This window comes from Colletotrichum graminicola (assembly GCF_000149035.1).
Source record: "Colletotrichum graminicola M1.001 genomic scaffold supercont1.33, whole genome shotgun sequence".
Taxonomy (NCBI): Eukaryota; Fungi; Ascomycota; class Sordariomycetes; order Glomerellales; family Glomerellaceae; genus Colletotrichum; species Colletotrichum graminicola.
In genome coordinates, this window is record NW_007361037.1 from 332,008 (window position 1) to 354,259 (window position 22,252).

Below are 22,252 nucleotides of genomic sequence, written 5' to 3' on the forward strand. Positions count from 1 at the left end.
TGGAAGGTCCAGAAGACAGACTCCCTTGCTCTCTTTTTTTTTTCGTTCGTAACCCTCTAGAGGGTTACACTCTGGCAACTTGTATGTGTACAGACAGATCTCTGGTCAAAAGAACCAGGACATAGGAATTTGAAAAACAGTTGCCTAGGCCAAGGCGTAATGATTCTATTTCCCTGCCAAACTCCGGGGGGTATCCAATGTCAACTACAGACCACGAAGGACTCTTGTCTCATTCGTCAAACTCCTCGCCCATGACCGCTGCCAGGTTCCTTCTAGCACTGGCCAGTGTATGGCCCAACGCAATCAGCTTGGAGGATAGCGACATCAAGTTGGGGTCCGGCAGGCTTTCGACGCGGACCTTTTCCCGCACGTAAACCTCGTTGGCCTCGCCGTTGCTGGATGGGGTACCCAGCCCGCTGGGAGTGCTCTCGCTGCTCCGCGGGTGCCCGGTGCCGTGCTTGTGCTTCTGCCCACCGTCCGTCACGGTGCTATATGTGAAGCGGAACGGGCGATCCATCTCGTCGTGCTCGAGCCTGCGGACGGTGCCTAGCGCCAGGCCGAGCTTGGTGCCAAAGTGGACCGGCGTGTCAACGGGTTCGAGAGCGCGCAGCCAGAGGACCAGGCTCGATTCCTGCAGGCCGAGGTGGAAGCTGACGCTGGGGCCTAGGGGCGGGGTGAAGTGGATGGGGGGGCACGAGTCGGTCTGCCAGCGAGGGTCGGACTGGTTGGGGGACGGGCCCTTGAGGAGGGAGGAGGACTCGGCGAGGGAGGCGGCGATGATGCGGAGCTGGGCGGCGAGCTGCGTGGGGTTCGTGGAGGGGGACGGGCTGTCTGTGAGGGAGAGGAGGTCGAGGCACTCGGTGAGGTGGGTGTGAACCGTCTCGAGCGCGGCGATGTGAATCGGGTGCGAGGGGTCGAGGGTAAGGGTCTGGGTTGGGAGGGTTCGGAGCTGGAGGTGGATTGTCTATGGATATATGTCAGCGATGGGTTGAGCCGGCGGTGCAGAGCGGGGGGAGGAGAACCGAACCCCTTTGACTATCCGCGTGCCGACCCGCGTCACCGTCCCCTTTACGCGTTCGTTACGCTGCGTGCTCATGACGAGGGTGCTGCCCGGGTCGATGGGGGCCAGGAGGGCGTAGCATTCTTGCAGGCCGTAGCGGACGTCCTTGAGGACGGCGTGGGTCTCCGTGACAATCCATTCGAGCTCGCGTCTCTGCGGGGGCGGTCCGATTCTGATTAGCATTTCGTCTCACTTTGGTGAAAGCAACCTGCTTTGCGTCGGGGAACTGGGTGGTGAGAGAGAGAGAGAGAGAGAGAGCTGGAATGGGGATACGTACGAGCGATTCCTGCTTCTTTTGAAGCAGGTCCTCTGGGGACAGGCGAGGCCAGATTGCTATTGACATGTTGTCTTTTTCTTCTCCTTAGCGCCTGGAGGTTGTCGAGGGGGTGGTCGCGGTGGTGGTGTTCGGTTGTTGCAGGCAGCCGCAACAGGGCGTTTAGTGGTGGGATGGTCAACTCATGACGGACGATAGTTTGAAGCTCGGGTCCTGCATCTCGTCATTGCAGGAGGCTTCGAGGACCAGGGGGGGTGGGCGGTCGGTACCTTGTACAGTGTGGGGGGCGCCGAGCTAGCATGTGCCCCACCATTATACAGGTGTCCACGGCGGACAGTGTCTCCACTTAATGCATCTACACTTTTTCTCATCTGGGGAGACGGGATCATGGTCGCTTTTGGATCGTCTCATTCAAGCTCTGAAGGCCACGCTTACAAACCTTCCGAATTACTGAATACGTTTTCCCACGAGCCAAAATTCTAGCAACTTTTAAGGAACTTCGTTACGGATATAATTCAAGCTCTTAGATCGGCTTGGATCATCGGGGCTCATCTCATCACACCCCCTTCAGACTTGCACACGGCTGCCTATCAATCATGGCGCCCTCCCGGTCACCGACACAAGGCCAGGCTGGCAAGGACGGCTCAAGGCAGAGGGGACAGCAGTCAAAAGTGGAAAAGTTGTCCCGATTACCCAAAGGCAAGCCAAATCTGCTATCCCCCAGCCCTTGTTGGTCGAACCCAGAGTTCCACCTAACACACGCCCCCTAGGCTCCAAGATACGGAAACGGGCACTCGCCCGGCCACAGCAGCCCGTCTCGCCAAAGTCAAAGTACATCTGCGTCGGCGCGAAATGCTCCTTCATGTCGGTCGTGTCGCGCGTCCGCGCGCAGCTCGACAAGTCCCTCAAGCACAACGCGCCGTCGACACGGGGCCTGAACCTGAACCAGCGAATCGACCTGCTGCACCGCGACAACGGGACCAGGGGGGGCGACGGCGAGGCGGTGGTCCTCGGCGCGGGCAAGGCCGTCGAGAAGGTCCTGGCCGTTGCGGCGTGGTTTACGGACCAGAGCGACTGCGTGGTCGAGGTGCGGACCAAGACCTTACGAGTGGTGGACGATGTCGTCGTCGAGGGCGAGGAGGGGTTCGAGGACGAGAGCCGCGTGAGGAAGTTGAGCGGTCTCGAGGCTACTGTGCGGCTGAAGTGATGCTTGGAAGTGGTCGGTGTGAACAGCATCGGATTTCAAGAAGCGTTACGCCAACCTCCGCCTCGAACATCAGGAAAGATGTACGGTTGCTGGTGCAACGAAGCCCTTGGCGCGTCACTGCTGTTGGTTGTGGACAGTTACAAGTGGGCTGTGAAAGGCGATGCCGCAGGAGGCAGTGAAGCACAATAGAAGAGCCAGACGGAACTCCGGAAGAGTTAATGATACCCGGCCACCAGGCCTCAATATATGCATGGAAAACATATCGCACGGTATTTTCATGGTCTCATCTCGGATGTGGTGTCATGCTTCCCTTTGTTTTACATCTTAGCCTTTCTGCGGGCATGAAACTCATCAGTTCAAGAATACACAGGGTTTTGAACGCTGACTGGCGTGCGGATTTAAAAGCCTCAAGTATCGGGAAATGACTTGCGGTCTCACGTCCAATTAGGTCGACTTTTGTCGCTTGTGGTGCCGAGTCAAACCATGCCTGCGGGAGTTGATTGTAGCTTAAGCTGCTTAACCAACTCCCCCAGGGTCATTTGAAGAGAAACAAGATAATCCTTGTAGCCCATGCATATAGAGGCCGATTAGCAACGTAAACCACTTACCCAATATACGATCCTTGGCACCCGTTATCTACACCGCTAGCGATACCGGAGATTTCGGTGTGGGGTACTACAAGCCAAAGTCAACATTGAAGGAGAGGGGCATTCCTTCGACGCCGATGCCAATGAAGGGTCTTCTTGGAAATATAGAGAGGAAGGGGAAAAGGGGGCCCGCTTGAAGAGGCCTTTTCCTCTCCTGTTTCAATTCCCTCACTGGACTCCAGCCAACTCTCTCGGAGTCTTCCATCTTCCGTTCGAAACACGGGCCAAGATGATGTTGGAAAGCTCCGCTGTCGTCCTGGCCGTCCTCGCTGGACCGGCCTCCGCCAGCTATGCCTTCTACGTCGGCAAGGACCTCACCGCCGACGGCAGCGTCATGGTCGGCGGCACCGGCGAGGAGGTCTCCTCCCACTGGCTGCAGTTGTTCCCCGCCCGCGACCACGCGCCGGACGCCACCATCACCGTCGGCATCACCGACAAGGCGAGCATACCCGGCGAGCTCTTCACCATCCCCCAGGTCGCCCACACCTACCGGTACCTGTCGATGGAGTACTCGGACTTTGAGGGCTTCCCGGCGCCCCTCACCAACGGCGGCCTCAACGAGAACGGGGTCGCCGTCCGCGACGTCTGGGCGCAGAACCGCGAGGAGCTGGTCGAGATGACGCCCACACCCCAGCACGGCATCCAGTACAGCGACCTCGCACGCATCGTTATGGAGCGCGCAAGGACCGCGCGGGAGGGCGTGGAGATCATTGGCGACCTGGTGAACCTGTACGGCGAGGCGACGTACGGCGGCAACACCCACCTGGTCGCCGACAAGGACGAGGGCTGGGTGGTGTGGGAGATGGCCGGCGGCAAGAAGTTGTGGGCGGCCGAGCGCCTCAAGGCCGACGAGGTTCGCGTGCTGTACCCCGGCTACATTGAGGATTTCCCCACCGACTTTGCCAACAGCTCGGACTATATGGGCTCCGAGAACATCGTCTCCTTTGCGGTAGAGCAGGGCTGGTGGAACCCCGACGGCGGCGAGCCGTTCAACATCTTCAATGCATACGGCATGAAGGGCGAGAACGTCACCGCGCGCGACGGCGGCTTCAAGTTCATGTCCCAGGCCGCCCTGGAGGATGCCACGCTCAAGATGGCCCCCCTCACCGAGGAAAAGCTCATGGAGCGCGTCCGCGACAAGCGCATCGCCGACGACGAGGCCGGCTACGGGCAGGTCGTGAGCCTCAAGGCCGGGGTCGACCCCGATCTCCTGCGCATCTGGAACGCGCCGGCCACATCCGTCTCCTCGCCGTTCGTGCCGTGGTGGCTCGGCGTCAACGAGGTGCCTCCCGAGTTCGGCGAGCACCGTTACCTCACCACCGGCGCGTCCGGCAGCTTCCTGAACCCCGACTATCAGCTCCAGGAGGCCAGCGTCTTCGCCGGCCGTATTTTCAAGCGCGTGCTCTACTACATGTGCTCCGCCCCCGACATGTACCTGCCCATCGTCACGCAGATGCTCACGGGCTTCGAGAACCAGAGCCGCAGTGACGTCGGCTGGGTCGAGGCGGGCGCCGGCCTCCTCATCGAGAACGGCGAGCGCGAGGCCGCGCACTCTCTGCTCACGCACTACGCCCACAGCAGGGCCGCCAACGCGCTCGAGCTCGGCAAGACCATGACGGACGCGCTCGACGGGCACATCAAGCTGACCGGCCAATGGCGCAACCCCGTCGGCAGCGACATCAACGATGCCGGCGAGGGCGCCGAGACGGTCAACTGCCTGGTCGGTTATGACCCTGACCGGCCCATCTGGAAGCAGCCTAAGCGCCCTTCCAAGCGCACAAGCCCGTGGAAGAAGTTGGTCGTTCAGCATCGTCAGAACTAGGTCCCCGCATAAAAATGATAATAAGGAATACTCAGCACAACGGTCACCACTGGTGAATGCTCATGACAGTGACTGGTTGTGCCCGGTTTCCTGGGTGACCCTGAGGACAAGCTGCTGGTAACACACCAATGCCGGCTTGAAACATACGAAACCTGACCTGTATATAAATCACAATGGACCTTCACCTGCCTGTCTTTGCTTTACTTGGCCGTTTTCATTTCCCATGAACAAACTCTAATTAAAACAGTCACCAAGCCGCCCGGCTATATATATATATATGTATATATATGTTAGATCAGTCCTTCATCATCTTCTCTACCTTCCTCCCGACAGTGGCACTCCAGGCATCAATCTTCCTGTACCACCAGTCCGATAGATACAGCGAAACGCCCAGCAGGATGACCCAGCCGACGACGAGCCCCGCGTTCCGGCCGAGCTGCTCGAAGAGCCTCGGCATGATCCAGAAGCCCAGGCTGTGCAGCACGGGGCCGTGGACGAGGTAGAAGGAGAAGCTGATCTTGCCGAGGTACTGCGCGACACGCGCCTCGAGGAGGCCGCGGAGCAGCGGGCTGTGCAGGACGCAAGGGAGCAGCAGGAGGGCCCCCATCGCCTGGTAGAACATCCAGCCCGACAGCGGGATGTAGTACCTCGGCACGAGGGACGACAGGAACGCGAAACCCGGCGTCCACTCGGCGCCGGCGTCGGGGTACGAGAGGAGGTAGAGGGCGACGAAGAGGACGGCCCAGCGGGCCCCGCCGGAGCTCAGCGCCGATTGTCCGGGGCCGGTTTGGCGGCCGTTCCTGCTGCTGCTGCTGCTGCTCGTCGCCGGCGGTGCTAGCCCCCGGTCGTCGGCCCGCCTGATGTCCGCCTCCGAGAGCAGCAAGCCGCCCATGAAGATGGCCATGTCCCACCGTCCAAAGATGAGGCTGTAGGCGGAGAGGAGGCTGCCGAGGCGGAAGCGCCACTTGGCCTTCAGGGCCGCGGTGCCCATGAGGAAGAGGTAGATGAACATGGAGCCGCGGAGCTCCATTGGAATCGTGAAGGTGTGGGGGTCGTAGCGGGTGTGGTAGTGGCCGAAGTTGAACGGGTTGGCCCACTCGACGTAGGCCCTTGTGAAGTTTGAGAGGGCGTAGGTGATGTTGTCGTGGATCAACGGGTGCTCTTCCCACGAGCCGCCGAGCTGGACCCAAGAGAATTGCGGCGGTTCGGTGGCGTTGGGCGGGGTCTTGTTATCGTCCAGGACCACGGGCTTGGCGTTCAAGTGGAGGAGGTCGTGATAGGACATCGTGGGCGCGTCCGTCATGGTGATGTTGATGACCGTCCCGTTCAGTCCTTTGGTTTCATTCGCCGCCTTGGCCTTTGCCGCGATGTCGTCGGCCAGCCGATACAACATCGGGGGCATGAAGAGCCGGGATGTGGCGTTCACGCAGAGTGTGCTGGTCTCGTTGTTCGTGACATTACCCAAGAACGCCGGGGTCGTCAGCCCCATGTACCTCGCGATGCCGAGGGCTCCCTCGACTGCATGCGTCCCGTTGGCACAGGTCTTGTTGAGATGAGCCACCGTCACAGTGCCGTTGATGTATCTCGAGTCGGGGCCCTTGTAGATGTCATGCTCGGAGCGGAAGGCGCCCATCTGGGCGAGCACGGCCACCAGGAACATGCTGATGGTGGGGGGGATGTACAGGCGGAACACACGTCGGAAGACGGAGGACGCGAGACCCTGGTACGCGGCCTCGAGGCGTCGCTCGTGGATGGCCCTCAGGATGTGGCGGCAAAGGACATAGCCCGAAATAGCAAAGAAGATGGCCACCATTGGGCGTCCGCGCTGCAGAAGACACAGAATGGGCAAGGATGACCGCTCGAAGTAGGGCTCGGGGGACCCGGGGGGCATGGCCCCGTAGCCAAGCATAATGGCAGGCGTCCACGGCCACAGGAAGTGGTAGTTGAAGACGAGGAGGCAGGCAACTCCGCGGAGGCCATCGAGGCATCTGATCTTGTCCGCGCTCTTCCTCGCCGCGGCCGCGGCCGACGTCCTGTTATCGCCGCCTTCGCCGTACCGGTCTTGCTCTTTTGACCGGGGGGACTCGTCCGGCTGCCCCTCCCGTCCCCCCCGCGTGGATTCTTCCCACATTGTGCCTTTCTGGCTTGCTCGGCCGTTGCGAGAAAACATGCGGGTAGAAAGAAACCGGGTCTAAAATGGGTGGATGGGCAGGTGAAGATACGCTGGCGGTGCGACGGCCGTCATCTGTTAAGTGAGGCTCACCGGACCGGACAAGTTTACACGTATAAGAACAACCGGCATAAGATACAGCGGCAGTATTGGTATAGTAGGACGATTGGGGGGGGGGAGCAGGTGGACGAAAAGGGAGAAGCGCACTCCGGGAGTTCCTAAATATGACTTGCTGGACAGAGCGACGATCCCGGGCACCCTTGTCCAATTATGTCATCTAATCATGACAACTACGCTCGAGAAACCACCTGACTTGGAGAGGGCCCATCTTTTGATCGACTTACATGAGGGAGGGGCCCCATAATGGAATCGTGGAACGCCAGAAATGTCTTACGCGCGTCGTTGCACAGCCTCTTAAAGTACTACACAGCGGTTGGCGCCATGTCACCATCACTCATGTATGTCGGGCCAATGCGACCTGAATCAAGGAAAGCCAGAGGGCGGGCATTTGCCAGCTCAGCCATCCGGGGAATTGGAGGAGCTCCGTCCCGGAGGTGACCCCCGGAGAACCCACCGAGGCACCCCGTAGTTTCTAAGCGTAAATCTGGCCGTTCGGTCGGTCGATAAGTCGGCTGCCGCCTCAAACCTACGAATGCGAGCATCGACCGAACACAGAACCTTAAACCCAACCGGCGCATCCGTCCACAAATGCTTTGGTTGCGGCGGCAAAGTAGCGCATTTTTCCCACCTCGTTTTGGGGGCGGGGGGGGGGGGGAGTGCAGTAATAGGGTTTCACCAAGTTCGGGCTGACACGCCTTTCTGCTGGTTTTTTTTTTTAACCACAACGACGGGGGTTTCCTGTGTTGACTTCCAGTCCAAAGAGTCTGCAGGCCACACCCGCATCCCGGCCAACGTAAAACGCCGCTCCCTGCATCTGGAAGATAATCGTAAACTATGATTCAGCCCTCTAGGTACACGGTTCTTCTCTAGCTCTTACGCTACTCATCGGTCCACAAGCTTCTAGTCATTAGCTTCCGGGGACAGTGTGGAGGGTGGGACTTGTTAGCCGTCATGGGGTTAGCAAAGATCGGCCGGATAACTCGAGCATCGTCCCCGGGCTCGTCGTCACCTGCATCGGTCCAGCATTAACTGCAGCTAGTTAACTTCTCTGATGAGTTCAAAATTCGGAACTAGTTGACTAAACCTGCTGTCGCGTAAACCAAATTGACCACGCTCATATAATGAAGATGGCCGTCCAGAGTGCTGTCAGTTTTTTCACCTCCTTTGCGCCCATTGTACATTTGCAATGAATTTGTGAGCACCCTATCGTGCAGATGAGTTTCCCGAAGCTTCTTTCTTGCCTATTCCACCTTGTTGCTATTACGTACACTGGCCGGGCTCTGTATCTTGCAGCAAGGAACTCTATCCGCACTCTATTACAACTCAACAGATCATCCTCTGTGGTACACACTGCAGCCCAAGCGGGTTCTACGGTGAGAGTTCCAGAAGCCTCCCAAATCCGTATTTGAACCCGAATGGAAGCTAGGATCAGTGCCAAGGCCACACAGACCAGCGAGCGGGCTAGAGAGTCATTAGTTAATGACCCTCGACTCTTGGTCGGAGTAGCGCCCTTGGAAGCGAGTCAGCATCACGTCCAGGCCAGTCGAGACCTTGAGAAGCTTTGAGAATGTGAGATGCGTGGCAAGAGATTCGGCTTTAATTACTGAACCTATTAATCACACCGTCGTAGGTACGTTTCCTTGACAGGTTTCTTGTGTTAGCCTCCCGGGATAAAAAGGTCAGCCTTGGAACGTCAAGTCCAGCTGGGATGACAGGCACAACAACACCAGCCTGATCTGCATTTGCGAAAACCGCATCGTCACCTTACAAACTCTCTGCTTAATATCCACATGTCTGCTTTCGTTATCATGCCAAGGCCTCGTTCTCAGCAGCAGTCCTAGTCCTGCTTGAGCCGTTGTCAGATTCGTCGACGACTAGGACTGCTGCTTGAGCCGTTGCCAGAGTCGCCATTGTCTTCCGACGCTCTATCATCCTCTTCTGACTCCGTCTTCTTCTCCTCCCCTCCAAACCATCGTTTCGCTGCGATATATCCCCCGGACCCAGCAGCCGTAGCACCGGCGCCGGCCTGCACTGCACCGTTCACTATGGCGGCCCCGTATCCAGCCATCCCGGCGCTCGTAAATGTGGAGAAGAGGCTCGGTGCCACGACGTTGCCGATGCTTGCTTGAGCCGCGGCCGCAGCTGAATCTGTTGTTGGTACAGGTCAGCTTCAGCTTCTGTCTGATTTCTGATAGCAACAGGCGGTTCCGGTCGTCTCATGCTAAACACTTACTGGCAATAACGCCCTGGGCTCCAAATCCCATCGCGGTCAATATAGGGGCCGAAACCAAGGCCGGTGCGGCGACGACGGCAAGGCTGGCCGCGCCGACCGTGTAGCACGCCGCTTGGCCAGGGTTTTCAGAAACCCAATCCTTGGCCTAGGGTTCATCGATGTGCGTTAGCCTTCGTCCATCCGTGTCCACACAGTGCTTCGCGTTTATTGCATTCGACCGTTACCTTTCGGTATGCAGATAGAGCATCAGCAGATGCTACGGGTGGTTCCGTGGACCCTAGACTCGTCTTGTCATCTCTTGGAGGCTCCATATAGGGATGCACCGGGAGAATCTGTACGAGTCTCTCTGTTTCATCGATAGCTTGATCGTCGCAAGATATTGTGGTGACGTCGTTATGGGGTCCTATATCGACGTTCAAAGCTGTAGATCGTTGATGAGAGTCGGTAGAATCCGAGGCTTTGGAAGAAAATGAGGGTGGGCGGCTCGACCGTTGGGTTTGTAGTTGATCGGTGAGGGGTGGCAAGTACAGTATTAATGTGTAAAAAGCCCGGGCTCAATGACATACTGTATCCGTAGGGTGAGTCTAGACTTTCTACACGTGACCGACCAACATCACAACAACGGTTTTCCGGCAGATTCGAGTCGGCCACCCAAGAACACTGTAGGATTGCTCTTTCAAGTTTCTCTCCTCCAAGCTTTGTTGACGTTCTTAGGTTTAAAGGTACCTGTAGAAATGCTGGCCATTCTAGGCTTATGGATCTTGAAAGCTAGAAGGAGTGGCCTTTACTGAGGATACAGGATTCATAGCCTTCTCTCTCATGGGATCCGGGAGACAGGAATATCAAACATAAAACAACTGCTCTCACAACTTGGAAGTTTTATATACTCCAACTTGGGATAAAACCTTGAGCACTGCTAAATACTCTCAAGCGTCTTCCAGAGTGCTCCCAAAAGTAAGCTCGTACCTTGCCCACAAATAGCTATTGCTACTACCTGTCGTATAAGAATGAGAAGTTGTTGTTTTGTGTCGTCTCACCGCCCATCTTCATCCCATATTTCCATGTGCCGCTTCGCGACGGCATCTAACCCCACCACGTGATGGGCAGCACTGCAGGCTGCGACCCGAAATACGAGAGAAAATAGGCAGCAGATGTGTTTTTTTATTGTGGATTTATCCTCTGATTCCCTATAATTTCCATCTCTCTCAATACCGTTGATGCTGGAAACGCAACAACAGTTTTCGCATCAACCTCCGAAACTTTCATCAGCGCGAAGTTAGAACTCGGCAAAACCTCTTGCCAACAAACAGTTTGCTGCTTCAAGTTCGACAACCTGACAGAGAATCTTGTCTTCGCCTCAAGTTACGCCATAGTCAGCAGGTCTGATTGTTGTATTCCCGACTTTCATCCCGGATCACGTAGGTCCCTTTCCTCTCCTCGTCTGTCCTTTACCCATCCAAGGCCACAAAACGTCCTCTGGGCCAAAGGCGGTTGATCTTGGTGATCGGCAACTTTTGGCTCCATCTCTGAATCGCCAGGGACGTCTTGGTATGTGACGATTCACTTCGTCCAAGCTCTAAATCGCCATGAACGTCTCGATATGCGACGATTCACTTGTTCCAAGCCCGCCCCGACTGGGTAGCCTCCCGTCTTTCTCAACTCCTATAAAAAGGGAGACAATCCCCTTCCCTGGACTCTCTCACTGACATCTCACTCACAAAGCAGAACTTCACAGCACACCTTTTAGAAAAGATCAAGATATCTCAACATTCTTTGTACAGGCCACAAGCCTCAAGTACAACAAAAGACACTTCCCACATCCCACACCACTGAACAGGCGGCCGGACCCCCACCTCCCCTCCCCTCTCATCAACAACTTCCTCCCAGCACCAAGACATCTCAACCCCCTCAAAGTCCTACCTTCCTTCAACATGGCCTCCGACCTCCTCGAGCAGGCCACCGCCATGGCCGACCTCGACCAGACCGAGATCTGCCAGCTCAAGCAAGCCCTGGCGCAGGCGCAGGCCAAGATCAAGCGCCTCGAGGAGCTCAAGGAGCTGGACCAGACCGAGATCGTCATCGCCCAGGCCCGCGTCGATGAGCTGACCAAGCTCGTCGAGTCTCTCCAGGGGCAGATCGGCTGTGCCGAAGAGGACAAATCCCATGATGGTGGTGGAGTTCAACAGGATCCCCAGACCAACGGCGTCCACGTCGACATCCACCCCGACCTTGACTCCCCTGTCGAGGACGAGGGTGTCGGTATCAATCTCAACGGCTTGGACATTGACGACACTGCTAAGAACGGCCAGCTCTCTGTCTCGGACAGCGGCTTTGAGGGGTACGGCTCCGATGACGATTCGGACTTCGCCTAGGTTTCTCATTCGGTATAAGAGCGCCGAGGCTACGATGCAGGCATCCTCGGAAGCGATGGACGATGAACGGCAGGTGCGGAGCACAGGAAGTCTATGGAATCGTGATTGCCATGGCAGCATGGGGGGGTTCAGCAGCCAGGCGGCGCCGGCGCGAGCTGTGGTCTTGAAGTCTCGCAGGCCGGGTAGACCAAGAAGGGGTTGCGTTTGACACTGGTTGTTGAGGGGGGTTTTCTCGAGCTCGGAACGGATAGCATAGCGTAGCATGGCATGGCATGGCAGAGCATCGGAATAGTGCAGTTAACCATTAGTAGAATTGACAAGTTGTCCAAGGAATCCCACAGCTTTTTCTTACCATCAGGATGCCATCGGCCGTCAGCCATGGATGGATACCAGCATTGTCCTTTACCACTGCCCATTCCCACTTCCTATTCCCTCCAGAGCTCGACCGCCCTGGACTTGTAGCCCCTCTACCGCATCTAATGATATCCATAAATAGCTCTCACTGTCAGGAGTAGGACTCACGTTCCATGCCCTCTGCGGCGACTACCCCGTGTTCGCGACATTCTCTGCCACCCCATTCGTCTTCATGTTGCGTCGCAGGAAAATGCCGCGAGCTCGATCAGCGCTGGCAGGCCGCTCACCCTCGACGGCATCATCTTTGATGACCCCTGTCGACGGACAGTCCGTTCCGGGTGTCGTGGCTACTGTTGCAGTCACCATAGCATCCGGGCCGACCACATTCACGCATCAGGGAGTATATGGTCTAATGTACTCTATTCAAGCTCAATTGTTCCGGGCGGCTTGCTGGTATTGTCATACACGACACGCGAGACACCCTCAACCTCGTTGACGATACGTGTCGAGATCTTCAGGAGGTTAAAGTCGAACTCAAAAGGCTAGCAACTCATCAAGTCTGCAGTCTGCACAGCGCGGAGAATAACAATGTAGCTATAGACTCTGGCGTCACCCTGCACACCCACGGCTCCATTGGTATCCAGGCCAGCATAGCTTTGGGACATCTGATCGTAGATGCCAGCTTCCTTGATCATCGAAATGAAGATGTTGTCAGCAGCTCGGGCAATTGCCATGCGCTCCGGTGTGACCTCTCCAAGAATTCTGATGGCGATTCCGGGGCCCGGGAAAGGATGTCGCATGATGAGATCGTCGTGGATGCCAAGCTCCCTGCCGAAACTTCGGACTTCATCCTTGAAAAGTTCCCGTAACGGCTCAATGAGTTTCAACTCAAGCGTGTCGGGCAGACCTGCGACATTATGATGGGCCTTGATGGTCGCGCTGGGGCCCTTGAACGAAAGCGACTCGATAACATCGGGGTAAAGAGTGCCCTGGAGGAACCACTCGACTGCGCCAGCATTGGGAGTGTTCTCTGCCTCCTTCTCGAAGAGGTTGATGAATGTTCCACTAATGATTTTGCGCTTCTTCTCCGGCTCTGTGACGCCCTTGGGACGACCAAGGAACAGCTCAGCTCTATTAACAACCGTCAGGTTGATGCCGAGGTGCTTCTAGAGCGTCTCCTTTACCTGCTCGTACTCGTTAAGACGTATAACTCTGTTGTCAACCAGAATCGCATGGAAGCGATCGCTAATTGCTTCCTTTATACGCTTAGCAGCAACAGTAGAATTAACTCCTCTACTGATAGTGCTAACAACTTGGGCATAATTACTAACAAGATGTCTAATATAGATAATCTCCTTCTTAATAAAATTGCTTATAACCTAGTTAGGTTGCGCTTTATAAATGTCAACACTAAAGTTATAAAGGATCTTACTGCCTCTTGGCGTGTGTTTAAGCTCAGGGTGGAATTAAACGCCATAAACTGGCTTGGTCTGATGGGCAATTGCGGCATATTCGCTGTTCTTTGTGCTTGCAACAACAGTAAAGGCTTTAGGTAGCTCATTTCGGTAATGCTGGCCATGTTTTGTGCTTGACCGGATGTGAATGCGTGGGCGTGTCGGAGCTGTTGAGTTTGCGCAAGGAGACTGTCGTTCTAATTGCTCACTCTGATGATGATGATAAGAAGAAGTCTCCTCTCCTCCTAGTACCCTAGGAGTAATCTATCTATGCTAAGGCTAAATCGTTCTTACCTTCTGTCTGTGCGTTCCTGGCCGTCCAGGTGCAAAGTAAAAGAAAGTTTTTCCACTCTCCCCCTGTGTCCTTGCCTTGTCTATTCTAAATTCTCCTTATTGCCCTTTACTATTGCCTATCCCCACCTCCTATTTCCTCCTGAGCTCGACCGCCCTGGACTTGTAGCCCTTCTACCACATCTCATGATACCCATAGATGGCACTCAAAGATGTACCGTAAAAAACATGTCACTTCACAACTTCGGCGACATGGGAGCTAGCTTGGGAGTTGTAATGCGGTTGCGAACCCCATTTGACCAGATAGGAATACATAGTAAGGAAACAGCCACCAATGTGCGGCATCCCTACCTGGTCTTGAGCCGGTGGCGGACGACGGCCCTGTGTAGGGGAGTGGGTGATTCAGAAGGGTGTCGAGACGGGCCGCGTGTGTGTTTGTGTGTGTGTGTGTGTGTGTGTGTGTGTGTGTTTGTTTCCTCGATAAGGTTGGCAAGTTGGGATGTTTGCTTGTGAATGCTACGGCAGCGTCCGTCCTGACTCGGAGCTTGGCGGCTGGTTCATCGGACAAACACACTCTCTTCCACAACCCGCCACTCGAGGCAGGACAATTATGGTTAGATGACGAGGTGTTCCATCATTATCTGTCACACTACCTCGCCGCATCGGACCGTTCGCTCTTCTGGGCGATGTGAAGAGGTGAGAAGAGATGAAGAAGTGGCAGTTGGAGAAAGCACAAGCAAACCCCCACCCACCACCTTCCATCCCGAGTCCCCCCTCCCCCCCCCAATTGCCTTAGTTGGTAGTTGGTTAGTCACCTGAAGTTGCATAGCTGCCTACCTAGCTTACCCCAGCTACCCGGCGGATCTTGCTTGAACCAAACGCTGAACCAACATGCGTGGGGCCGCGCCTGAACCCCCGACGCCCGCTTCCGACTCTTCAAGCGACTTGTGGATATGCGCAAGTTTCCACTTCCTCCTCCATCTTTCCCTTGCCTTCTGTGCCGTCTGAGTCGAGCACCCCGCCAATCACGTCTTCCTCACCGCCAGGTCCGTCTCGCGCTGGCGTCCTGAAACCTGCTCACCTCCATGCCGTTTTGGGATTCGCGGCGGCTGGTCACAAGGCTACTGCTTGTCATGTGCAACGATGCAGCGAGATAAAGCTCTAGTAGTAACCCCCCCTTCCATGTTGGCCGTCAAGCGTCGTGCCGATAAGAAGACCAGCTGCCGCTCCCTCTTCTCCTTTCCGCTGTGCATGTTGTTTAAAGTCGACGAAGCTTCTCGGCATCTCGTTCTCGTTGCGTATATAGTGTTGTAAAAATACCCAGAGCCAATCGAGAATCTACAGACTCTAGTAGAAGAACACCCGCGCGGATCAAGTTCGATCCTACGTACCCCGAATCATTCTTACAGGACCGGATCCTACGAGCCGCCAACATGCCAGCCATCACCCTCTCCAACCAGTTCGTCAAGTCTTTCTCTCTCTCTCTCTCTCTCTCTCTCTCTCTCAGCCCCTTCGAGAACCCCGGTTAACACAAGCTCCACCAGGACCCCTCCGGCCGAGCTCCGACAGGCCTCGAAGCCGGACCTCGCAGCCCAGACGCAGGCTGCCTCCGACCCCGCCGCCTCGCTCCGCGAGCTGCCCTCGGCCGTCGATTGCGCCGCCCACCTGCAGCTCCTCGAGACCTTTGTCGCTCTCCACGGCACCGTCCGGCTGCTCGCTGCCGCGGCGGGTCTCGCCCCGGAGGCGGCCTGGGACTCGTACTGCGACCGCGCCGTCGCGCGCTTCGAGGCGTGGAGCGCCAGCGGCCCGAGGCCGGCGGAGCGGATGCCGCCGGTTGACGTGCTCATGGCGTGGCACGCCCTGATGCTGCACCCCAGGGCGTACGCGCGCTTCATCGAGCTCGGCGGGCGGCTGGGACTGGACGGCCTGAAGTGGTCCGAGATTGTGAGTTCTTGTCCTTCATAGAGTCAGGCGGGGTGATGTGTGTGTGTGTGTGTGTGTGTGTGTGTGTGTGTGCAAAGGAAGGAGGGAGAGAGAGAGAGAGAGTCACGAATAACAAGAAGAACTCGTCGCTGACCACCAACGACAGTCAAACCTGACGATGCCCGACATCGACCTCCCCTCCCTCTCCGCAGCCCACACCGGCGTCTTCACCCACCGCTCCCCGACGGGCACCCCGCTGTTCACCTACCCCCTCGCCGCCGCCATCCGGCGCCAGCTCTCCTTCTCGACCAAGATGGCCCGCCACGCCTGGCTGCGCAGCCCGTCGCTCGCCTCGACGCTCGCCCGCTCCCGGGCCCGGTACGCGCGCTTCTTCCAGCTCATCGCCGCGCACCCGCGCACCGTCATGGTGCCCACCCTCGACATCGACCTCGTCTGGCACACCCACCAGCTCAGCCCGGCGCGGTACCTCGCCTTCTCGAAGCGCGCCGTGGCGGGGCGGCTCGTCGACCACGACGACGAGATCGCAGACGAGACGCTCGGGGCGCTGGCCGCAGACATGCAGGAGCTCTGGGCCGATGTATTTGACGGCGAGGCCTACCACGCGTGTCTGTGCTGGGCCTGCGAGGGCGGGCGTGCGGGCGTCGACGGTGGCGTCGTGGACGCGGCGCTGCAGAAGGAGGAGGCGGCAGCGGCCGGTATTCTGCCGCTTGCAGACCTCGCGTTCCCGCGGTGCGGCGACTGCGGCAACCATCCTGACAGCTGCTGTCCTTCGGTCGAGGGTGCTGCCGGGTGTGGGAGCGGGTGCGGCGGTGGCTGCGGAGGAGAGGGCGGGTGCGGAAGCTGTGGTGCGAGGTGAAGGCTGCATTACGAGACTGTGGAGTTGTTACATGAGACTACTGCCTATATGAATGAATGAATGCCTTTTCTACGAATGCCACTATATTGATCGATCGTCACACATATCTATGAAACTGTCTGTCTGTCTACCTACTTACTGCCTACCTACACTATCCAGACGATTGATACAAGTCAAAATGGCACAACCGGCAAAAGGAATTGCCTCGTGGCGGAATCGAACCGCCGATCTTCTCATGACACTAGAGTACTAGTGAGACGCTATACCACTTAGCCAACAAGGCATTTAGTTGGTTGTGATTGATGAGATTGCCACGAATGAAACCTATGGAGAGGAGATCTCATCCGGGCCCCACATCTTGCCCCTCTGCATCACTCAGTTTCCCCCCGCCGAGGTAATGCGCACCCGGAAACGCCATATTGCACCTCACGGGATATCCCTCCCACCTTATCTTACTCGGTAGGTTATTTGGGTGACTAGATTGCCAAGCCGTCGCCTGCAAACTCAATTATACACTGTTGAACAGAGCCGCGCCCTCCACCCCACCCAATGACAGCCTCGGGAAAGGTCATTCGCACGCCAAGGGGAGCATTCATGCCATCTAGATTGAACAACTGGGACCCTCTAAGGAGAATCAGGAAATGATCACGCTTCCACCGGCAAGCCCTGGTCATATGGGCATAGCTTGCACATCCATCCCTTGTTTTCGCACCGGCGCCAGTGAGGGCCATTCATTAGCCGACTTGCGGCGTCCAAGTACGTGTACGTGTGGGAGAGAGCCCGGCTACTGCCCGGGGCTATGAGGAACGGGTCGGTATCGTTGCGTCCCTCGTGGTTGCCGCTGGTGATGGCTTTAGACGAGTGTCCCCTTTATTTATGTGGGTAAAAGGTCCGGTCCCATATGCCGAGTGTTTGTTTATAGACTCCAGTCGAGAAGAGTGTATAAAACCTCCATCGTCTCTCTCACTTTTGATCTTGCCTCTTGCTCACCACTTCGTCCTCGGTAGACCACATTCGTTTCACAGAGCGGCACAGCAAGACCATCACACTCTTTGTCTGAGCATCACCAGTCCAACTCCCACACTCGTTCTCGTGCCTCTGTTATTCCTCTGCCCCGCAAACACATAAAAGATCCTTCCATATGCGCCCCTCGGCAGTCCTTGCCGCCGCCGTCACCATGTCCGCCAACGCCAACACTGCCGCCGTTGCTGCTCACCCGTGGCTGGCTCCCGGAGCCGACGCCGTCCGCGGCCCCTGCCCGATGCTCAACTCGCTCGCGAACCACGGCTACCTGCCCCGCACCGGTAAGGAGATCAGCATGGCGGACCTAATCAGCGGCCTCGGGACGGCGCTGCACTTCAACGAGAGCCTCGTGCGCACCCTCGGCACGCCCGCGTTCGCGACGTCGACGACAGGAGACCCGAACACCTTCAACCTCGACGACATCGCCAAGCACAAAGTCATCGAGCACGACGGCAGCCTGTCGCGCGCCGACTTCGCCGTCACGGGCGACGCAAAGACGTTCAACGAAACCGTCTGGGCCGAGACCAGGGGGTACCTCGAGGCAGGCGCGTCGGCGGATGCAAAGGTCGACTACAAGACCATGGCGGCGGCGCGCAGCAAGCGCATCGCGACCGCCAAGGCCACGAACCCGCAGTTCGACCTGCCCACCAGCCAAGTCACCGTGTCCCTGGGCGAGTCCGCCGTGATCCTCGGCACCATCGGGCAGAGCTTCAGCGAGCCCGCGGCGCCGCTGCAGTGGATGAAGGTCGTCTTCGAGGAGGAGAGGCTGCCGTTCGACGAGGGCTGGGAAACGTCTGCCACGGAGATCACCACCGCTCAGGTCCTCGGCCTGTCGCAGCTCATCGCTACCAGCAGCACCTAAGGTTGCCCATAGTTATGTCGTAATGAACGCCTGCATCGATATTCAACGTGTTTCGTTCCGACCCAAGAAGCGCAGCGTGATGTTATCGAGGCGAAGCCTGCCCGGGGTACAACTCGGGCGTTTGACAGCGGGCCCTTGGGCGCCGGCCAGCGTGAATGATTGTTTGCCGAGGTCTAGAATACCCTTCTCAGGGCGGACAGGGTGAGGGTCTGGCCGGGGCGCAAACAGACTGCATCTCGGGGTCAGGCTTTCGTTTCCGTTAAAGTGATGTATTGATTGCGGCCTGTGCTGGAGGGGCCGAAAGAATATTCCGTTACATGTAAGCTCCTTTCCAGTACTATGAGCACTTATCACTTACGCACCATCGATGCCAGACCGCCCCGGAACCATTGACTGCACATAGCCGGGTCGCCTTGGTGGGTTGGAGGTGAAAACGATGTCTCGTCATGCTTGGTCGCTTCCAACTATGCTCAACGGCTCGTCAAGCCGGCGGCATGATGGGCTTGTTCACCCCAAGTGAAGCGAGAAGTACCACAAGCAGAGGTTAAGAAGCATCGACATGGCGCAAGAACCGATTGCTGCGAGCCATTACCGGATGGGTTGAAATAATTGTCGTCATCGGCCAAAGACCGTGCCCTGGCGACCCAGTCCGAGTCATGGAGAAACCACGAAATGATGAGAGATGATGTTGGGGAAGAGGATGGAGCAGATGGCTTGTCGGCCAAAGCACGCGATGCGGGACATTCCCTCCGAGGCTGCAGTGGAGGAGTGAGTACACCACCTCAGGTACCTACCTTGTGCACAGGAACGGGTGGGTACTGCTGTACGAATGTACCTACCAAGAGAGAGGTAGGGTGCTTAGGTACCTTAGTACCTGGATACCGGTACACTACGGTAGGTAGCAGTGGCGGCAGAGGTGACGCTACGGGAGCCAGGGACGGCACCGATCTGACGATCTGATGTGGGTGGGCAGCATCATTCCCCACATCATGACGTTTGGCGCTGGGGCCGTGAACAACTGATCCAGGAGAGATCTAGCCTCCTGGTGACCTCTACAGCAAGATACCTATCTACGTACATGTACAATATGTAATTTTCTCCCGTGCAGCCGCATACAGATACACAGATACTAGGTACCTAGGTAGATATGTATGCGTAGTACATGTACCTAGTATAGTTATAGTGTAGGAGCTCAGCGGCAGGTACGGACGAGTGACGTAAAGTCGAGCTCATAGCTTCTAATCCCTCTGGGTACGTAGGGCAGTTGACGGCCTCGACCGTCAGAAATCCTTCATTTAAAGAAACTGCTTCAGCCGCCTCGAAACCCCTCTCGAATTCCATCTTCACTACATCATCGATACCTCAAAAGCGAAACATCCATCAATTCTTCCACAAAGTCTCACTTCCATCATCAACAGCCAATCTCTTCTACCGACCATCCATATACCAATCACCCATCATGCCTCGCGACGGAACCGGACGATCTGACAACGCCATCGAGCCTGGTCACAACATTGTCCACGGCGCCGGGGAGGTCAAGGTAAGCCTTGTCCGTCCTCGCCTTTGGGCCTAACAACACGTACTGACCTGGTGGTTACCCAGGACCCCCACGTTGACCGCGCCGATAAGACCGCGCCGCTCCCTGAGGGCGAGAAGGGCCTTGCCATCGACGGTCTGCCCGCCAGCGGCGGCTTGAGCGAACCTTTTGCCAGTCATCCTGACGCTGGCCAGGGCGGCTGGAAAAACACCAAATAAGTTTACTCCCAAGTACGGGAAGCTTGAGGGTAACGACATGGAAACCGGAGAGAGGATGACCACCAACCATCATGATTCGGAGCGCCGTCTGGTGGTGACTACGACGAGGTAGTCATAATGAGAATATGAATAATTATTATAAACCTTGGTCATCTAGTGTGATATCTTGGCAGCAATGACTGCTTTCGATGTTGTTCGTTATATTAACAATTCGTGAATGGCAACTATTATCCATCAAAGGTTTTGTATGGTTTCAAACAACTTAATCCTTTCGAATCTATTTCGTAAAGTAAAATGGTGTAGTAGCAGATTGGCCGGTCTTTTGGTGTCCTGGATAAGGTTTGCTAGGGAGGGAATGACGAGCATAGTTCCGGCCACGTTTTTGCGGCACACACGCAGTGAACGAATACCCTTCAGGAGCCCCGCCAGGTCTCCAGGAGAAAGTGTCGAGCCACCGGCCCGGCGATGCGGTCGAGGAACGGGTATATCCCGAGCAGTGCGTATACTGGACCATCATCAGCTACTTAATCCCCACGCGCCTCCCTGCCGCGCGTATCGAGACGGAACGAAAAAAGACTACTCACGTCGGATGATGGACTCCCACGACAGCCAGGAGCACGCCAGGAGTAAGCAGGCCAGCGGGAACTCCAAGACGCCGCAGATCACGAGGGCGAGGCCGAGGGCCTGGTCGCTCCTCAGACCGTCCGTGACCAAGGGGCCGTTCATCACGTATTGGGGGGGCAGTCGACGGCGAGGGTTGGAGGGGACAAGGTCAGATTCAGGTGCGCTTTTTACGGCTGGGAGAATTTTGATGATATGAAGCCACCCCCCCCGAACAGTAAAGAGGCAAAGTACAAAAGGAATTGCCAGATCCGCGGCCGTCGGACGGAAACGGTCTACGTTATCAAGCTCAACCAAGGCTCTTGGGACGAACTCAAAAAGGATGCATGTCTCGGTCGGCCGCTTCGGACCCTTCTCCAAGCTTCTGTTGTAAGACACCAAACGGGACACGCCTGTCAAACACACACAAAGAATGAGACGCAAATCAAGAGCGGGCCAGGCGCGCAAGAGACATCCAAAGGGGAAGAAAAAAAAATATGTGCTAGTAATATGTGAAACTCCTATTCATGAGGTATTCCGAGCCATCGTCACACCCACGCGCGGTTTCGTTGCAGTTGCGGAAACCATTCGTCTTTTTATCTATCCCATCTTCATCATCATGCCAGGAAGCCGCCGGCCAAATCAAACACCCAGAGACGCAGGGCCCATCCATTCCCCCCCGGGGGATAACTAGGCCTCAAAGACCAGGACGACGCCGTCGTCGCCGGCGGTGACGATCCTCTCCCCCGTCTCGCCCTGCACGAAGCCCAGGACGCCGCCGCCCTCGCCGTCGCCGCGGTGGCCGCGCCACTCCTTGACGAGGCCCGAGTCCTGCGCGCGCAGGTCCCAGCGCCGCACGACGCCGTCCATGCCGGTGACGGTGCATAAATAAGAGTCAGTCAAGCCGTCCTAGGATGATAAACTGCACGCGGTGACTATATAAGATTCTTGCCAGAGGTTGTGCGTCGAGAAAAGGTATGCCGACACGTTCAAGATGGGTGTGCCCGAGCTCTCGTACATTGTATCCGTGCACAGATCAACCGACCGACCTGTCGACGCTAACCACTGTGGAAACATACGGCTGTAGGCACTTTCGCATGGCGTCCGACTGTCTTCGGACACCCGCGGCGTGTCAATGCGGTTTACAACGAGTTGTTTGTGGCGCCTAACGGGCGTTGAGGATTAGCTCTCTATTACCCCGATTGAGA

The 22,252-nt window shown here is 56.7% G+C and overlaps 10 protein-coding genes and 1 non-coding gene across 11 annotated transcripts; 6 read left to right on the plus strand and 5 right to left on the minus strand.

Annotated features, from left to right (window-relative positions):
• Positions 1 to 229: 229 nt before the first annotated feature.
• On the minus strand, positions 230 to 1,403 carry GLRG_07620 (uncharacterized protein; the record flags this gene model as incomplete). The annotated part of the gene is made up of 3 exons (XM_008098435.1): positions 230 to 964; positions 1,028 to 1,213; positions 1,338 to 1,403. 3 exons carry the CDS (start codon positions 1,401 to 1,403, stop codon positions 230 to 232), a joined length of 987 nt encoding a protein of 328 aa, XP_008096626.1.
• A 527-nt stretch (positions 1,404 to 1,930) lies between these two features.
• On the plus strand, positions 1,931 to 2,541 carry GLRG_07621 (uncharacterized protein; the record flags this gene model as incomplete). Its single annotated transcript, XM_008098436.1, has 2 exons — positions 1,931 to 2,063; positions 2,105 to 2,541. The coding sequence occupies 2 exons, from the start codon at positions 1,931 to 1,933 to the stop codon at positions 2,539 to 2,541; spliced, it is 570 nt and encodes a 189-aa protein (XP_008096627.1).
• Positions 2,542 to 3,417: 876 nt separating this feature from the next.
• GLRG_07622 (dipeptidase domain-containing protein) lies at positions 3,418 to 5,010 on the plus strand (the record flags this gene model as incomplete). The annotated part of the gene is made up of 1 exon (XM_008098437.1): positions 3,418 to 5,010. The coding sequence occupies one exon, from the start codon at positions 3,418 to 3,420 to the stop codon at positions 5,008 to 5,010; it is 1,593 nt and encodes a 530-aa protein (XP_008096628.1).
• Positions 5,011 to 5,305: 295 nt separating this feature from the next.
• On the minus strand, positions 5,306 to 7,141 carry GLRG_07623 (uncharacterized protein; the record flags this gene model as incomplete). The annotated part of the gene is made up of 1 exon (XM_008098438.1): positions 5,306 to 7,141. One exon carries the CDS (start codon positions 7,139 to 7,141, stop codon positions 5,306 to 5,308), a length of 1,836 nt encoding a protein of 611 aa, XP_008096629.1.
• Positions 7,142 to 9,158: 2,017 nt separating this feature from the next.
• Positions 9,159 to 9,844, minus strand: GLRG_07624 (uncharacterized protein; the record flags this gene model as incomplete). The annotated part of the gene is made up of 3 exons (XM_008098439.1): positions 9,159 to 9,448; positions 9,534 to 9,678; positions 9,758 to 9,844. The coding sequence occupies 3 exons, from the start codon at positions 9,842 to 9,844 to the stop codon at positions 9,159 to 9,161; spliced, it is 522 nt and encodes a 173-aa protein (XP_008096630.1).
• Positions 9,845 to 11,464: 1,620 nt separating this feature from the next.
• Positions 11,465 to 11,905, plus strand: GLRG_07625 (uncharacterized protein; the record flags this gene model as incomplete). Its single annotated transcript, XM_008098440.1, has 1 exon — positions 11,465 to 11,905. The coding sequence occupies one exon, from the start codon at positions 11,465 to 11,467 to the stop codon at positions 11,903 to 11,905; it is 441 nt and encodes a 146-aa protein (XP_008096631.1).
• Positions 11,906 to 12,678: 773 nt separating this feature from the next.
• On the minus strand, positions 12,679 to 13,493 carry GLRG_07626 (GMP synthase domain-containing protein; the record flags this gene model as incomplete). Its single annotated transcript, XM_008098441.1, has 3 exons — positions 12,679 to 12,801; positions 12,886 to 13,390; positions 13,444 to 13,493. 3 exons carry the CDS (start codon positions 13,491 to 13,493, stop codon positions 12,679 to 12,681), a joined length of 678 nt encoding a protein of 225 aa, XP_008096632.1.
• A 1,693-nt stretch (positions 13,494 to 15,186) lies between these two features.
• On the plus strand, positions 15,187 to 16,804 carry GLRG_07627 (uncharacterized protein; the record flags this gene model as incomplete). The annotated part of the gene is made up of 3 exons (XM_008098442.1): positions 15,187 to 15,302; positions 15,549 to 15,948; positions 16,094 to 16,804. 3 exons carry the CDS (start codon positions 15,187 to 15,189, stop codon positions 16,802 to 16,804), a joined length of 1,227 nt encoding a protein of 408 aa, XP_008096633.1.
• Positions 16,805 to 17,005: 201 nt separating this feature from the next.
• Positions 17,006 to 17,087, minus strand: GLRG_13192. Its single transcript has one exon. It is a non-coding gene; the product is annotated as a tRNA-Thr (tRNA).
• Positions 17,088 to 17,945: 858 nt separating this feature from the next.
• On the plus strand, positions 17,946 to 18,689 carry GLRG_07628 (uncharacterized protein; the record flags this gene model as incomplete). Its single annotated transcript, XM_008098443.1, has 1 exon — positions 17,946 to 18,689. One exon carries the CDS (start codon positions 17,946 to 17,948, stop codon positions 18,687 to 18,689), a length of 744 nt encoding a protein of 247 aa, XP_008096634.1.
• Positions 18,690 to 20,148: 1,459 nt separating this feature from the next.
• GLRG_07629 (uncharacterized protein) lies at positions 20,149 to 20,444 on the plus strand (the record flags this gene model as incomplete). Its single annotated transcript, XM_008098444.1, has 2 exons — positions 20,149 to 20,229; positions 20,292 to 20,444. 2 exons carry the CDS (start codon positions 20,149 to 20,151, stop codon positions 20,442 to 20,444), a joined length of 234 nt encoding a protein of 77 aa, XP_008096635.1.
• Positions 20,445 to 22,252: the final 1,808 nt, after the last annotated feature.